This window comes from Pan troglodytes, chromosome 2 (assembly GCF_028858775.2).
Source record: "Pan troglodytes isolate AG18354 chromosome 2, NHGRI_mPanTro3-v2.0_pri, whole genome shotgun sequence".
In the NCBI taxonomy this organism is placed as follows: Eukaryota; Metazoa; Chordata; class Mammalia; order Primates; family Hominidae; genus Pan; species Pan troglodytes.
Window position 1 is genome coordinate 16,415,537 of NC_086015.1, and position 16,434 is coordinate 16,431,970.

Consider the following 16,434-nt stretch of genomic DNA (forward strand, 5'->3'; position numbering starts at 1 on the left):
ATTGGGTCTTGAGGGATGAGTAGGAGTTGGTTCTCAATTATTTCACGTTTAAGTCGACATACTTCCCTCCCTTTGCTAGACTCGAATTCTTTCACTTTCTCAGCAGGATTATGCATTAACTTTTAAAAATGAAAGTTAACAGTTTAATTTTTACTGATGGTCTGTGCTACTTTTGTGAAATAAAAACATGAGCAAAGTGGTAGACAGAAACCAGGACTCAAGAGCAGTGGAGGAGGAGGGCTTCTACTGTGTGGGAACGAGGGCTGGGAGAGCACAGTGTGTGTTCAGAGCAGTAGTAATCCAATGATTCATCCTGTCATTCCTCTTCCTCTATAGCCATCAGGTTTGGGCGGATGCCACAGGCCGAGAAGGAGAAGCTGTTGGCGGAGATCTCCAGTGATATCGACCAGCTGAATCCAGAGTCCGCTGACCTCCGGGCCCTGGCAAAACATTTGTATGACTCATACATAAAGTCCTTCCCGCTGACCAAAGCAAAGGCGAGGGCGATCTTGACAGGAAAGACAACAGACAAATCAGTTAGTTCTCTTCTGCTGTCTTCATTGGGGGAGGCGGGAAGTTGTTTTGGGTTTTTGTTTCTTTGAGTAAATGGTTTACTGCGCTACAAATGCACACACAGAATATTGTTCAACTGTTGGCTGTTAACATATTGCAGGCTGAGTCTGAAACGCAGGAAGTGTTTTCAGATAGCATAAGTCAACATTATTTTGAAAAGGGAGAAAAGTCCATAAAGTTTTTGAGAACAGTGTAAGAATGTATTGGTCATCCTAACTTTAATGAATGAACTTAAGCCCCCTCAGCCTATCACCCTCTTTTAGGATCCATCTCCTTTCTCGGCATCAAAATAACTGGCCACAGCAATATTCATTCAAGCAGCCTTGCTTTCCTCTGGGAAGAACCCGACCTAGGTTTAGAAAAGGTATTGAATCCCACTATTTCACCTTTCAGGAGAACTACCAGAGTTACCTCTTTTTTTTTTTTTTTTTTTTTTTTTTTTTTTTGAGATGTCGTCTCACTTTGTCGCCCAGGCTGGAGTGCAGTCAGTGGCACAATCTCGGCTCACCGCAACCTCCGCCTCCCAGGTTAAAGCGATTATCATGCCTCAGCATCCCGAGTAGCTGGGATTACAGGCGTGCACGACCATGCCCGGCTAATTTTTGTATTTTTAGTAGAGACGGGGTTTCACCTTGTTGATCAGGCTGGTCTAGAGTTACCTCTTATGAAGTTCAACATGAGGCATAAAAATAGATTCTAGATATTATGTTACCTTTCTTTCCTTGTAGCATTCTTGATTATTCCGGGGCAACTAGAAGCTCTATCCTTTTATTACATATGTGAATTTTATCTTCTGCAAGGCTCTGAGCTGCCCGGACTACTTCAGTGGACTCTCCAACATCTGTTCACTCATTGAGCAGCACTGTTTAGAAAACCCAGAATGGGTTGTAATTGTTACTGAGTTAGGTTTTCCAAGCAGCAGAGCTCTTCTCTGACTGGAAACTGAGAAAACAACATGGAATTATAGAATAAAATTGTACCTGAATTCTAGTCCCAATTCTGCCATCAGCTTGGATGACCTGGATCATGTCTCTGTACCTCAGTTTTTTGTTGTTGTTGTTGTTGTTGTTTTGAGACAGAGTCTTGCTCTGTTGCCAGGCTGGAATGCAGTGGCGTGATCTCAGCTCACTGCAACCTCCACCTCCCTGGTTAAAGCAATTCTCCTGCGTCAGCCTCCCGAGTAGCTGGGACTGCAGGCGCATGCCACCATGCCCAGCTAATTTTTTTGTATTTTTAGTAGAGATGGGTTTTCACCATGTTGGCCAGGATGGTCTTGATCTCCTGACCTCGTGATCTGCCCGCCTCTCCCTCCCAAAGTGCTGGGATTACAGGCATGAGCCACCGCGCCCGGCTTTGTAGCTCAGTTTTTAATGACAGGGTTTGGCTTTGATTCTGATGTCTGCACAACGCTCCCAGGGCTGTAAGAACTGCAGAACACACTGAGAAGACACCGTCCCAGCCATGGAAAGCCCTTCTATGCAGTCATTTATTTTCACATGAACACCTCCCAGAGAGCTATGCAATGACTTGATAGATATGTGTAACTTTTCCCCTATTCAGATATATTGTTAGGAAAATCTCATTAACCTTTCATGTATTTTGATGACTGTCTCAAGATGGTAGTTCTTCTGTTTAGCTAAACTATTTAGTAAGAGTAGAATCAGTTAATAGAAAAAGGAAACTTATGGCATACAGCCATACGGTAATAAGGACAATGAGTTTTCTGATTTGAAAATAGGTCTTTGATACCTCAACAATAATATACCTGGATTCAATTCTTTACAGTATAAAAAAAACCTTGCACATTTATTAGGTTCGAGCCACATGCACCTGACTACTGCTATTATTATCCTCTTTATTTTAGAGATGAGGAAAATAAAGTCCAGAGAGGTTAAACATTTTGCCCTAAGACCCCACAGCAAGTGTGTAGAAGACCTGGGACTATAATGCAGGTTTTCTGGCCTCTAGTTCAGAGCATTCGTAGCATGCTAGCCCCTCGGTAGCATAGTACTTTAGGAAGCTAGTCTTTCCCACTTGCTGGTAGTAAGCCAGGGAGACATAATACACTAAGAAAGCTTCGCTCTGAGAAAACTTTCCATGATTGTTTTTTCTCAGTTTTTAGAACAGTAGGAATTCTTCACCTCATCTGCTATCCCAACATATTCACAATTGGAAAATTTTTGTGCTGTTTCGGTTCTTTTCAAATTACAAAAGTCCTTGACTAGGACTGCTGGCTTTTACATGCACAGGACTGCACAACACTGGTGTTCATAAAGCTCATTCGTTCAATGATAAAATTGGCCATAGCAAATCAAAAATAAATGAAGACCTCTGCGTAGCTGATTGGACTACAGAAAATAAACCATTCATATCCAGGAAGAAAAAATTAAAAGGATTGCTGAAAAGGAAAGAGCCCTAAAGCAAACTATCTACAGTTTTGGTTAGTTTTCTTTTCTTTTCTTTTCTTTTTTTTTTTTTTTTTTTTGAGGTGGGGGTCTTGCTTTGTTGCCCAGGTGGGATTGTCTTCTTATATTGGTCAGGCTGGCCTTGAACTCGGGGCTCAAGCAGTCCTCCCACCTCAGCCTCCCAAAGAGCTGGTATTACAGGTGTGAGCCACCAGCCATGGTTAGTTTTCATCAACTGCTTTCTCACCTTCTTTTCATCCTCTAATTCATACCTGCAATCCTTATTAGAAATCCTGTCAACTTAATAGTACCAGAAAGTCAGGCAAAAGACTGATTAAAAAAAGCCTCGGTGGTCAAGAACTTAAAATTACACTACTGGTGTGCAACGTGCTCTTATCTGTGTTACTGGAGGACACCCTCAAGATACCTCACTCCAGTTGACTCCTTGGCTCTAAATCTTTGAGTTAAAAAATAAGGAGGTTCTTTATGGAATAAACAGGTATTAAGCTATTTAAAGGAGAGGGCTGCGAAATGCTTGATTATGGGCTTTTCAAGTTCAGAGGCCAAGCGTTTGTCATTTTCTTCCAGTAACTAGGACTGTGTCTTGCCCCTAATAGTTACTCAGACTATATTTGCTTAATTGAATTAAACACGGTTGCCTATGCCCTTTGAAATTCTGGACTTTCAACAGAGGGCCTCTAGCCCAATATTTGCTTACCAAACTGGACATCATTGATGATCTGGATTCAGGCAGGGTCTGGAAAAAGAGAGACTGGGCCAAATTAAAATAATCCATTCACTGATGACACAAAACTAAACTACAGTTGTTTGGCACCCTCTCTTCTCCTTATCTTGCAAAATTAAATTAAGTACTAGTGGAAAGAAACAGTTCAGAGAGGAATATGGGAAAGAAAAAAAAAACCAAAATGTGATTTCCAACGAGACTAGAGATTTGTTCTTTATCTACATGGTCATGTTACTCATTTGATAGCATCTATCTCAGGGGTATTATGTTATCTCTTGGCCAGGACTCATGAAAGTTAAGATTTGCATTGATAGGAAAAGTTTTGCAGAAATGTGGACTCTTGAGAGGGTGGGAGGTATATAAAAGTGGCTATGGCTGTGCAGCAGAGCAATTTGCATTTCTTATACACCCTGCTTGAGACTGATGTCATTAGTGTTGGTTAGGCCAAGGCTGGGGGAGGCTACTCAGAATAGTGGGTGACCAATTACCCAGAACCTTTGGAAAAGGAAATGACTTGATTGAAGAGGCCATTCTTTAAATGTATCTTACTGCTCAATTTCACCATTGCCTATTGTAGAATGCCCGCTGCCCGCTCAGCATTTGCCTCTAGGCAGACCAGGACTCCTTCCCCTCCCCAACTAATCTTCCTTCTCCTGTATCTTATTCCCTAGGGCCACTTGCACCTTTCAAAACGGATAAATTAAATTCCCCTGCTCCCCTTCTACCAACTTTAACATCATATCCTTGGTGTATGATGCCCTACTTTTCATTGTTTTGCCTAAATAAGAGTATGCTTGGGAATTTTAGGCTTAGGGCTGGGAAAAGATGGGATATGGAATCGTCAGCTATAGATTGCCGGACAAGAAATTTTAGGAGCGGTAGACCTTTCAACCACCCTCAATAGGATGGAACTGACTGTCCCCACAACCTATTTCCCTTTCAGTGGCTTGCTCCAGCCAAGGCCCCTTATTTAAGAGATCTTTGTGCGCTCTGAAAACCATGCATATGCCAGAACTAGGTGCTCTGTTTCATGAAGGCAGTTTGATAACTGAATGGACTTTGGAAGTGCCCAGTGTTTGACTATTATCCTGGTGCGATGATCACACTGGGCGTATCATTGTCACATGATCCCCTGTTTGTTGATGAAAATAAACAGTGGTTTTCAAAAACCATTTTCAGTGCCATGGTTTGTCATAAAACAATAAATAGAAAAGCGCTTGATGTACCTGCCAACTTTTCACCCCTATCTAAGAGATGGCGAAGCTCCGGCTGCACTCTGTCTGCAAATAAGGAATAAAACTTTTTATTTGTGCTATATTGGACTTTGGGTTCCAAAGCATCACATTGTTTATGGTAGGTACATGTGGAGTCACTGTATTTATAATCATAAGAGCAAACTGGTGCCATTGGAAAAAATGGTCTTTCTAAATAGTGTGTGAAATATGAAACTAGTGAAGAATAAAATCAATATGGAAATGTAAACTTCTATGAAAACATTTCCTTACCCATTTAAGTTTGTGCATTCTGAAATTTACAATGGCCATCAAACCCAGTGACTCAAAGCTATTGGAAAGATATCTGTCCTTTTAAATCCTACACTTACAGCTAAACAACATATGGGTTCTTTTCCCTTTATCTCTGGAAAAGCCCGACTGAGCTGGAATTTGCTCCCCAAAGGAAAGACATCAGGCAGAATCCTCAGAGAAAGGGGCTTAGGGACCCCAGTAGAAATAAAATCAGGATAGTAGTGCCAATTCATTTCTGGGGCTGCTGGAGAAGTTAGGCTTCTGGGATCATTCATCCATGTATCAATATTAATAAAATAAATTCTTCTATTGCCAGGACTGTCAGGAATAGCTAAAGATGTAAAAGATCTAAACCAGTGTGTTCTTTCAGAGAATAAGTTAAAAATAATATTTTATAGAGTTAAAAAGAAAAGCACTTGGATTTTTTTTTCCAATGGCTGGACTCAGTTGGCCAATACCCTTGTTTGCCTGCTGAGTAACTCTTTGGCTGGCAATTGATTTTTTTAAGAGCTGTGGTTATGTGCTAGTTCATTAGCGTGTGAATAATTCTTCATATTAAGTTTTCATTTGTTTGTCTTAAATCTCTAAACCCTGCAGGAAAGCAGAATATCTTTGACAGCTTTCAGACTTCACTTCTATCACACACAGCACTCCACCAGCACCTCTAGGAAACAGTGGTTCAAAAGGCCCTGCCCCAAGACCCCAGCATGTTAAGAGCGTTAGTTTAAAATCTCCAGTTCATCCTAGAACAATCATTTTAAAAGGAAAAAAAGAAGTGGGGAAGTCCTATAGAAAGCAATGGAAAGGGAAAAGTTCTCAACCCAGAATCGGGGCTTAGGTTCTAGTTCCCGGTTTACTATAAATGGCACTTTGACTTTGGAATGTCTCTGGCTTCCGTTTATTCATTAGTCAGAGAATGATGGGACAGATTACTTCTGAAGACCCCTTATGTCCTATAAATCTCATAGTTCTCAACAAGAGGGAAACGGGAACAACAGGGGCAGAAACCAACGAGAGGCTGAGGAAACCAAACCAATGAGTTTTGGATTGTAACTAACCGAGGAGAACCATGTGTGTCAAAGGTGATGAAAGTCAGATGTGTAAAAAGCAAGAAGGAAACAAAATGAAGAACATGAGCCCTAAGAATTCAGTGTCTTTCCCTGGTAAAACTAAGAACATCAGGAAAGCCACACTCGATGAGGCACACATTTTTCCAAGCCAGTTTTCACTCTGACAGGGTTACCTCAAGTGATTGTTTGAGAGAGGGTAGAGGGGTTGACTACACTCATTCAATCTGCCAAATTAGAAAAGTCACCCAGAATACCCTGTGCTTTTTGAGTGATTTTCATGTTTATCTCCCGTAGCTTGCTATTTTGTTATTCAAAAGGAGTGTAAACTTAGGGCATTCATGTATAATACCTTTCATAACTCATGTTAAAATGCTGATGTTATTGGATTTCTCAGGAACACTACTGTTCTATTTCTCCATTCAAAAAGTAAAAAAAATTAATTACTCTATTTTCATCATTAATCCCATTTCCCCCATTGTCTTTGTATTCTACATAGGAAGCATGCCATAGATCTATAATTGAATTTACTCATCTATATAAAACAGTACTTTTAATCCCATCCTGAAAATCAAAATATATTTTTGAAAATCAAAATATGTCAAAATTGAAAATCAAAATGTGTCAAAATATTGAAAATTGAAATATATCAAAATTAATTATATTTGATGTATCCCTCAAAAAATTGATTTCTCCTTACAGAAATCATTTTGCTTTCCTGGAAAAACACTGGGTTCAAGTGCAGCTTTCTTCATTCCGTTCTGGTCTGTCCAGTATATGAAAAGCACAAGCACACAATGACCAGTGACAGATTCACCATGAAGCTAATGAAGCTTCATGGGGCCCTTCCCTTGTGCAGAAGTCCTTCCAGTGCTTGGGGAAGGGCCGAAGCAATTTTATTCTCATAATTTGTAATATTTTCCTTAGAGAGACCCCACTACTGTGTATATTTTATGCCCCACAAAACCTGAATTCACCCCATCGTGTCCCATTTGTAATTAAGCTTTCTTTCCTGTTAAAGAGGGACGCTTACCCAGCCCTTTGATGTAGGGTCTGAAGATAAATACACTGTTAGCCCCCAACTAGAAGTGTAAAATCATTAAGACAAAATTTGAGAATGATACGGCTCCTATAATGGCAATCTTTGGATGATACTGTCCAAGCTGATGGAAAGTGTAAGGATTCCACTTTGCTTTGTAAAAAATACAAAAACACAGCCATGGAAGTGCAGTACATTTTGTATGGAACATTGTACCACATTGTACCAAATGTCATGTTAAATTAATGATTCAAGATAAAATGCAGACCAAATTTGACCAGGGTTTTAAGAGGTTCTCTCTCCATAAAGCAGGCTGGCCACGATCTTCTCACTAGGTTTGAGGGTAAGGAGGTCCCCTGTGAAATATGAAAATGAACTCTCTGCTATCTAAGAATTGGTGAATTGGTTGCAAAGAAAGGCAGACCGGGCCCACCCAGGGATCACTCTTGCAGTTTGACAGATCTACCTGGAGGCTGAAAGAGTCTATGCAGCCTTTGGAAATGCAGTGAAAACAGTATAATCAGATATGACTAGGGAAAAAAAAAAACCACTGGTGTTCATTTGCATGTCAACACCCAGAATTCTCTGCTAGTTCACCTCTTCTTCAGAATGCAGAAAGGATTGAAAAAGCTGGAATGGGGCCGGGCGTGGTGGCTCATGCCTGTAATCCCATCACTTTGTGAGGCAGAGGTGGGTGGATCACCTGAGGCCAGGAGTTCAAGACCAGCCTGGCCAACATGGTGAAACCCCGTCTATACTAAAAAATAAAAAAATAAAAAAAAAATTGCCGGGTGTGGTGATGGGTGCCTGTAATCCCAGCTACTCTGGAGGCTGAGGAGAATCGCTTGAACCCAGGAGGTGGAGGTTGCAGTGAGCCTAGATTGCGCCATTGCACTCCAGCCTGGGCAACAGGAGCAAAACTCCATCTCAAAAAAAAAAAAAAAAAAAAAAACTGAAATGGTTTGGCATGATGGTGGGGTGCTGATTCCTCTCTCTGTCCTTGAGTATTTACTGCCAGGAAATCCTGACCAACATCAATTGCCAAGGGGTTAAAGTCACATTGTTGTTAAATTGGGAGAGAAAATTAGCAGGATTTTGTGCCCTATGTTCAACTATTACAGAGTTTCGAAAACAGGAACCTGGAGCTTTATATGAGGGGACAGGGGAAGTAAAGGGGAAGAGTGACAAGGGTGATTTATCAGGGCATAGTTCCAGATAAATCAGTTACATGGAGGTGAAAGAATTTCATGCATATGTTCTGTGCCAAGAAGCCAAATGGTTGAGCAGAAGCTCTGAAAGTTGAAGTGGGCAGTTCTGGGTACAGTCTTTCCACATGTGAAAAGGTGATGATTTTATATTCATGTTATTTGTACTCCTGCATGTGCAGTTGGTCTTTTCAGGTGTCCAGATCATCATTTTCTCATGACATTAAAGAAAGCCAATAAAGGCTAGTTGTGGTGGCTCACACCTGTAATCCTAGCATGCACTTAGGGAGGCCAAAGCAGGACGATCACTTGAGCCCAGGAGTTCAAGACCAGCCCAGGCAACATAGCAAGACCTCATCTCAAAAAATGAAATAATTTTTTTTTAGAAAAAGAAAGTAAATATTTCATTAATATAAATTATAATACACTATAAAATGCCTGGAGGACAAGAAACACGTTTTCTCTAGGTTCTGTGAAAGCATCATTATCCATTCACACTTTTCTCATAATTAGAACCTGACGTTCTGGAAAAATACAGTAAATTTTCATTGATGTTACTTGCTCTGCCCCCCTTGTATTCCTCCCATTTATAATATTAATCCTGAAAAGAAAAAAAGAAAAAGGAAAGAAACCACCCAAGCAAAATGTTTAAGAAATACGGTAAGGACAGTTTGGTCCCAATTTCCTTAAAAAATTAGAGCCACCAAGTAAACCTGTTTGGGGGTCCTCACATCTGTCCTCTTTTGGAGTTTGCTAAGTAGTACAGTTGAAGTGAATTTTTTGGTAACAAAAGTAAAAACTTCCAGAATAACTCCAGTAAAGGGTGTTGATGTGACGTACAAGTTTGGAAATATATTTAACATCTGAGACTCCTCAATGTTGGTGTTATTTCCTCCAATTTAGAACAAACTTAATCTTTTGATGAAAATCGTAGAGTTCCATAGATATGAATAGAATCTCCAACCAGTGCATCTTGAAGCCGGCTGCCATGGCCACTCATGCACCTTCTCTCCTTTCAGGAGAGAATTGTCAGCATCTCTGCTCAAAACAGTCTTTACTTTTAGTCCATCAGAGACTTCATGTTTGTCGTGCATGCACACTCACACCTCTCCACACATATGCCCACTCCCCACACACATCCTGCTTCTGAGAAATGCAACTAGAATTTCCTCTGGAGAAGCGATGGAAACCCCTGATTGAGAAATTTAAGGCCTAGGAAAGGTAAATGACTTTTCTTAAGTCACATGGCTCACCACAGAACCAAAGCTGGAACACACATACCCTCAGCTCTTCTTCCAGTGCTTTCGGGTATACAAGTATTTGAACAGGATTCAAGGTTTAACTCCTTATGTGTCATTCAGTGTATCCAGTGTAAGTAAAATGTTACCCCTTAGTCAGAACAGCCTTGAGAATTTCTCAATGCCTGCAAACCTTGGTTAGTTCTATACAAGGGAAGTAAAAGAGAGAGAATGTCATGACCAAACGACTTAACTTTTGAAGGCAGCGTATTGCAAACTTGAATAATTGGGGCATGTATTTTATTGATTGTTTGACCTATAAGGACAGATATTTTAAAATATAAATTCAAAACTGTTTTTTTGCAGCATTCACCTGTAGGCCTTCTATATCTGCTCTTTGTGAAATGGATGGCTTCCAGAGCATTAAAAAAAGAAATAGACATTTTCTTGGTTCAAGAGCTGTAATCTGCCTTCAGAGTGATTTTTCATAGTTAAGCATATTTTATGTGCACATAGTTTCATTTGCGTTCTGAGAGGATTTCATCTAAACAGTTATTACCTGTGAAGGAGAACAAAGGAAAAGGAAAAAAAAAATTTTTTAAACCTGTAAAGTTACTTTATGTTCAAGTGGGTATTTTCAACGCTGAGTTGCTGAAGTGGTTTTTTATTGAAAGAAGGTTAAAAGTGTATTTCATTGAAAGCCAAGATAAACAGTAGATTTTGTATCATTTTAAAAATCAACAATCGGCCGGGTGTGGTGGCTCATGCCTGTAATCCCAGCCCTTTGGGAGGCCAAGGCAGGCAGATCACTTGAGGCCAGGAGTTCAAGACCAGCCTGGCCAACATGGTGAAACCCCGTCTCTACTAAAAATACAAAAATCAGCTGGGTGTGGCAGTGCATGCCAGTAATCCCAGCTACCCAGGAGGCTGAGGCATGAGAATTGCTTGAACCTGGGAGGTGGAGGTTGCAGTGAGCCCTGATTGTGCCACTGTAATTCAGTCTGGGCGCAGAGTGAGACTCTGTCTCAAAAACAAACAAACAAATAATATAAAAATCAACAATGAAGACTCCACAAACAAAAGAAATCAGGATTCTTAGCCAGTCATAGGTAAAGTGTTACAGTGTAAATTGAAGGGAAAGAAGACCAAAATTGGTGAAATATGTTTGGTCCCAGAAGATAATTAAGATGAATAGAAGAACTTGAGAGTATTTTCTCATTATTAAGCATCTTCGGCTTTAAAGATTTTAGTTAGCAAAGCAAGTTTACATAAACAGTTTTCCGAACCTGGGATGGCATTCACTGTGAGTTAGAAATCTCCAAGTCATCCACGTTTTCCCTGTTTTATTTGCAGCCATTCGTTATCTATGACATGAATTCCTTAATGATGGGAGAAGATAAAATCAAGTTCAAACACATCACCCCCCTGCAGGAGCAGAGCAAAGAGGTGGCCATCCGCATCTTTCAGGGCTGCCAGTTTCGCTCCGTGGAGGCTGTGCAGGAGATCACAGAGTATGCCAAAAGCATTCCTGGTTTTGTAAATCTTGACTTGAACGACCAAGTAACTCTCCTCAAATATGGGGTCCACGAGATCATTTACACAATGCTGGCCTCCTTGATGAATAAAGATGGGGTTCTCATATCCGAGGGCCAAGGCTTCATGACAAGGGAGTTTCTAAAGAGCCTGCGAAAGCCTTTTGGTGACTTTATGGAGCCCAAGTTTGAGTTTGCTGTGAAGTTCAATGCACTGGAATTAGATGACAGCGACTTGGCAATATTTATTGCTGTCATTATTCTCAGTGGAGGTAAGATTTGTCTTTTGATCTTCTATGAAAGAGGGTGGGATGATGGTGGGATGGCCAAAAGAATTTTGGATTTCCTTAGTGTTAGTCTGCGTCGTCACTTTAAGTGCCAGTGGCATAATGCCATGAATCATCACTACACGTGCAAAACACTATACCAAGAAAGAGTATCATAGGTTTGCGGTGTGAAGGTTATAAGTAACCCAGGATCTTCTCTTTCATCCCTCAACAATATATTTTTTCCAGTCAAATGCCCTCTTCTCCTTTTTCTTTTTCTTTTCTTTTCTTTGTCTCTTTCTTTTCCTTCCAGAAAGGAAGATTAGAGGCCAATCTAATCATTGGTTCCTGTAAGTAATGGCATGTATAACTTTGCTTAAGACAATGCTCACTTGATGTAGAGAAGGGACCACTAAGTATTTCTGGTCAAATCATGCTCCTGCCCCACCATCAGTAAGATACTACTTTGAATTGCTTTTGTGGTATCAGGAATTAAGGAATACCTACTGACCTCCACCCACTCTCTTGTGTGGATTCCTCTGATGGCTTCCCTTAAAGTACCTTTGTGAGGTAGTTGGTTGTGATTAAGAATGCAATGTGAACCGAACACACAACATAGAAATAAATTTACTTATTTAGCAATTTGTTGTATTTTTGGCCCTGCAAGTACATGATCTGACTAACCAATTCCAAAAGCCAGATATTCTTCTGAGTGTGACTTTTTTCTTTTTTTTTTTCCTTTTTTTTTTTTTTTGTGAGACAGGGCCTCACTCTGTCACCCAGACTGGAGTGCAGTTGCACAGTCATAGCTCACTGCAGCTTCTAACTGCAGTTAGTAAGCTATCATCATGCTACTTCATAAAAGTAATACGTGGCCATTTTACAGTTGGGCTCAAGTGATTCTCCCACCTCAGCCTCCCAAGTAGACAGGACAACAGCTGCACACCAACATGCCCTGCTAATTTTAAAAATTTTTTTGTAGAGATGAGGTCTCATTATGTTGCCCAGGCTGATCTCAGATTCCTGACCCCAAAGCGCTGGGATTATAGGCATAAGCCACCACGCACAATCTAAACATTACTTTCATTAGCCTCTCATGAGTAGAAGAAAGTTTTACTTTCATCTCTCTGTATAAAAATTGTTTTTAAGTGGCAAGTTTTCCTATTGAAGTGGACTTTAGGTGAGCTTTTTGTGTGTACTCTACAGTGTATCCTCTGTGAAAAACCCGTCGGGGGATAGTGGTAAACTGTATATAACTGCACAATGTATTATAAAGAGCACGATCCCTTTGTCATCTTTTGTTGTCCAGTTGAAAGGAGAATGTTTCTGAAATCAGGTGCATAGTGCAGTAGTCATAAGAATAGCAAACATTTATTTAGTACTTGCTGTGTGCCAGGCAGTGTTCTAAGCACTTCATGCATATTTATTCAATCCTCACAACAATTCAGGGAAGTAAGGACCATTTTACAAATGAGGAAACCAAAGCACTGAGAGTTTTTCTCATTTGCCCGAGGTCACGTGGCTAGCAAAAGATGGAGACAGGATTGTGAGCCAGGCATGCTGGCTCAGACTCTACACTCTCTACCATCACATCATGTGGAATACCGGCCTTTAAATGCCTAGGGTGCAAATAGATCACAGTATGGCATAGTTTACCTTTGGAGCTGTTAAGTCCAGGGTCAAGTCGTGATTCACTTTAAAATAACTACTTGATATTATGGGTTTTTGTTGTTGTTGTTGTTGTTTGTTTTTTGTTTTTTTGTTTTTGAGGCGAAGTCTCACTCTTGTTGCCCAGGCTGGAGTGCAATGGCACAATCTCGGCTCACTGCAATCTCCACCTCCCGGGTTCAAGGGATTCTCCTGTCTCAGCCTCCCGAGTAGCTGGGATTACAGGCACATGCCACCACACTCGGCTAATTTTTGTATTTTTAGTAGAGACGGGGTTTCATCATATTGGTCAGGCTGGTCTCGAACTCCTGACCTCAGGTGATCCGCCTGCCTCGGCCTCCCAAAGTGCTGGGATTATAAGCATGAGCCACCATGCCCGGCCGACGTTATGTTTAATAGAACAAAAATATACTACCTGGCATGGTTTAATATCTTGACCAAATTTACTTCCTAAATTAATCCCTGGCTGTCTGGTATCTTTGATTAATTCAGCAAAAAAGGATGAGATTCCAGTATATAAGAGGTTTGCCAGAAGAAAAATATTAAATTTTGAAAAACCAGATTAGAAAAACAGTTGATATTATTTATCTAGTATTTTATTTTACTTCATTTTATTTTATTTTATTTTTTGAGATGGAGTCTCGTTCTGTCTTGCAGTGGTGCGATCTCGGCTCACTACAACCGGGTTTTCCGCCTCCCGGATTCAAGTGACTCTCCTGCCTCAGCCTCCCTAGTAGCTGGGATTACAGGAATGTACCACTACACCCAGCTAATTTTTGCATTTTTACTAGAGACAGGGTTTCACCATGTTGGCCAGTCTGGTCTCAAACTCCTGACCTCATGATCCACCTGCCTCAGCCTCACAAAGTGCTGGGATTACAGGCATGAGCCACTGCACCCAGACTATTTATCTACTATTTTAAGGCACATTTTATTTTTAATAAAATTTGAAAATATATTAATATTTAATTTATTTCAAATATTTTTCCTAAGCATACTATATATCCCATGTCTATTCTTTTCACTTAGTCAATTTCCCATGTCATTACTCTTTGTTAATAGTTTTTGTTAACTTTTTAAATAAAAGTATTACATGGTCATTTTATAATTGAGAGTACAGAAAGGTATAAGTGAAAAGTAAAGGGCTTTGCCCTCAGGATAAAATAGAATTAACAAAGTCCTATTTTTCCTATCAAGAAGTTTACATGCACACTCATGTAGATAGATATATACATACACATATGTGTACGTTCATAGCAGTTTGTATTCCTACCCACATATACGAAGGGAAGCATTTGAAATGAGCCATTCAAAGGTACTTAGTTTCTACTAGGCAAGGTCTAGACAAGAGACAGTCATGAGAATTCTGGGCTTTATGAAGTGAGATCTGAATCTCAGGCATCTATCGAGGATGAGATCCACCTCCCCGATTGTGCTTCTTTAGAGTAAGACAAAATTTCTCAATTAGTTTTTCCTCCTATTCCAGATTTTCCATTCAGCTAAGCAGGAGGCTTTCATCCACTAAACAAATTTCTGATCCTACCCAGTCTTAACAAGAGTGATTGTTTTCTCCTCTGCAATTTATTCGAAAGTCTATCAGTTACTTTGGTGGTTTCAGAAAGAAGTGCTTTTGTTGGGGATCCAGTTGGCCTCATTCTGAGCTGGCTGTGGATTCACAGAAGAACTTCACTTCAGCAAAGGCACTTAGGGCCCCAGACTAAAAGAAAGATGAGCAAGATGTGCGTCATCTAAGAGTGGGCGGGGGTAAGGAATTGGGGATTAATGGGGGTGTCCCTAGAGGACCCAAAGAGGAGATTTTTAGATGAAAGTAACTGATTTGACCCAACTCAGTATTTGCTGGGGAAACTGGAGTTGCTACCTAAGATTGCTGCCATTGAACTTCAGCCTTAAAAACTGCTGATACCATTTGATTGGTACTTAGATTTGCCTGGGCTTAGCGTCTCTGCTGTTCACTCAGCTCTCAAACCAAGCTGCTGAGAAAGATGACCTAGTTCTTCTTGAGTCTTTCTCCTCTCTCTCTTTCTCCCCTGAGCTTGGGGGCAAGAATTAGACTAAATGAAAGGAACAGCAACCTATTCTAGAACCAAAGTTCAGGACTTGGTACCTTTTTAAGGGCATTTCATGTTCATTCTCTCTTTCCATCCTGACAGCGCTCCTGGGCTTTTAATTCTCATTTCACAGAAAGAAAAGTGAGGGTCGTAAACTTAAGTGATTTGTCTGAGATCTGACAAACTAGTGCCACCGTGGAACTAACACTGAAACCTGGGTGTCCTAACTGTCCCCTCTGGCCCTGGCCAGTGGATTGTGGTCAGCACACTCACTCTTGTGTTGGTGGCTGCAACCTGTTCTCTATTCACTATATCCCTAAGGTAGGCCCATACCTAGAAGCCAGGAACAGCGCTTCCTTGGTCATCATGGTAAACAATAACTTCCCTTGCACTCCCTAGTCTTACTGACAGGCTGGGCGGTGTCAAGAGTAATAAAACTGCCTCCAGCAAAGCCATGTTTGCAACTGGCGCCGCAGCATCATGCCAGCCACCCTAGCAAACTCCCAAAACCTACCCAGCAGCCAAAGCCAAGCGTAAAGCTCAGTGAAGCTGACAAGCCCCAGGACACTCTGGTGGATGTTTTGCCCCCTTGGGTGTTTGCTGTTTTGTGAAGAAAAAGTGTAGGAGAGTTCCAGCTGGAACTCTGCAGCAGGCAAAAAGCTCTTTTTGTTAATTCAAAACAGTTTGGAATCCATTTCAGTTCTTCCTAAACCTCCAAGATACGGGGGAGGAAATTCACTGGATTTTACAATATATTTTTCAAGGCAAATTGCCATCGCTGTCCTAATGACAGAGAAGCTGCCGATATCACTACAACGGCTGCAGATGGCAAGTCATCCAGCCTCCTCCTGTGCCCTCCTGAGTCTGGCTTGGTGACGCAAACCACCTCAAGGGCAGCTCCTTCTTTTTCCAGCAGTCCCAGCACTGTTCCTTCTCTGTGAAGCCACTTTGGATGGCTATTCTTGGCATGATCATAGACTTTTCTGCTGTTGAGTGGGCAAGGAGAATAGGGTAGAAGCAGGGGAATTGTTCTCATTGCTATGCATTTATAGATCAAAGAGGAGCAGATATTTTATGTTAATTGGATAACACCTAGTTCTA

General features: G+C 40.9%; 1 protein-coding gene across 12 annotated transcripts in view; it reads left to right on the forward strand.

Moving 5' to 3' along the window:
* The window catches only part of PPARG (peroxisome proliferator activated receptor gamma), a 146,605-nt gene that overhangs the window by 117,632 nt on the left and 12,539 nt on the right, over positions 1 to 16,434 (forward strand). For 9 of the 12 annotated variants that reach the window (XM_009444919.5, XM_016940491.4, XM_016940490.4 and 6 more), the window contains 2 exons: positions 337 to 536; positions 11,152 to 11,602. In XM_009444919.5, the coding sequence (XP_009443194.3) occupies positions 337 to 536; positions 11,152 to 11,602 (651 nt within the window). The remainder of the gene's footprint in view (positions 1 to 336; positions 537 to 11,151; positions 11,603 to 16,434) is intronic. The other 3 variants (XM_063806609.1, XM_063806610.1, XM_024355335.3) reach the window with 1 other exon arrangement.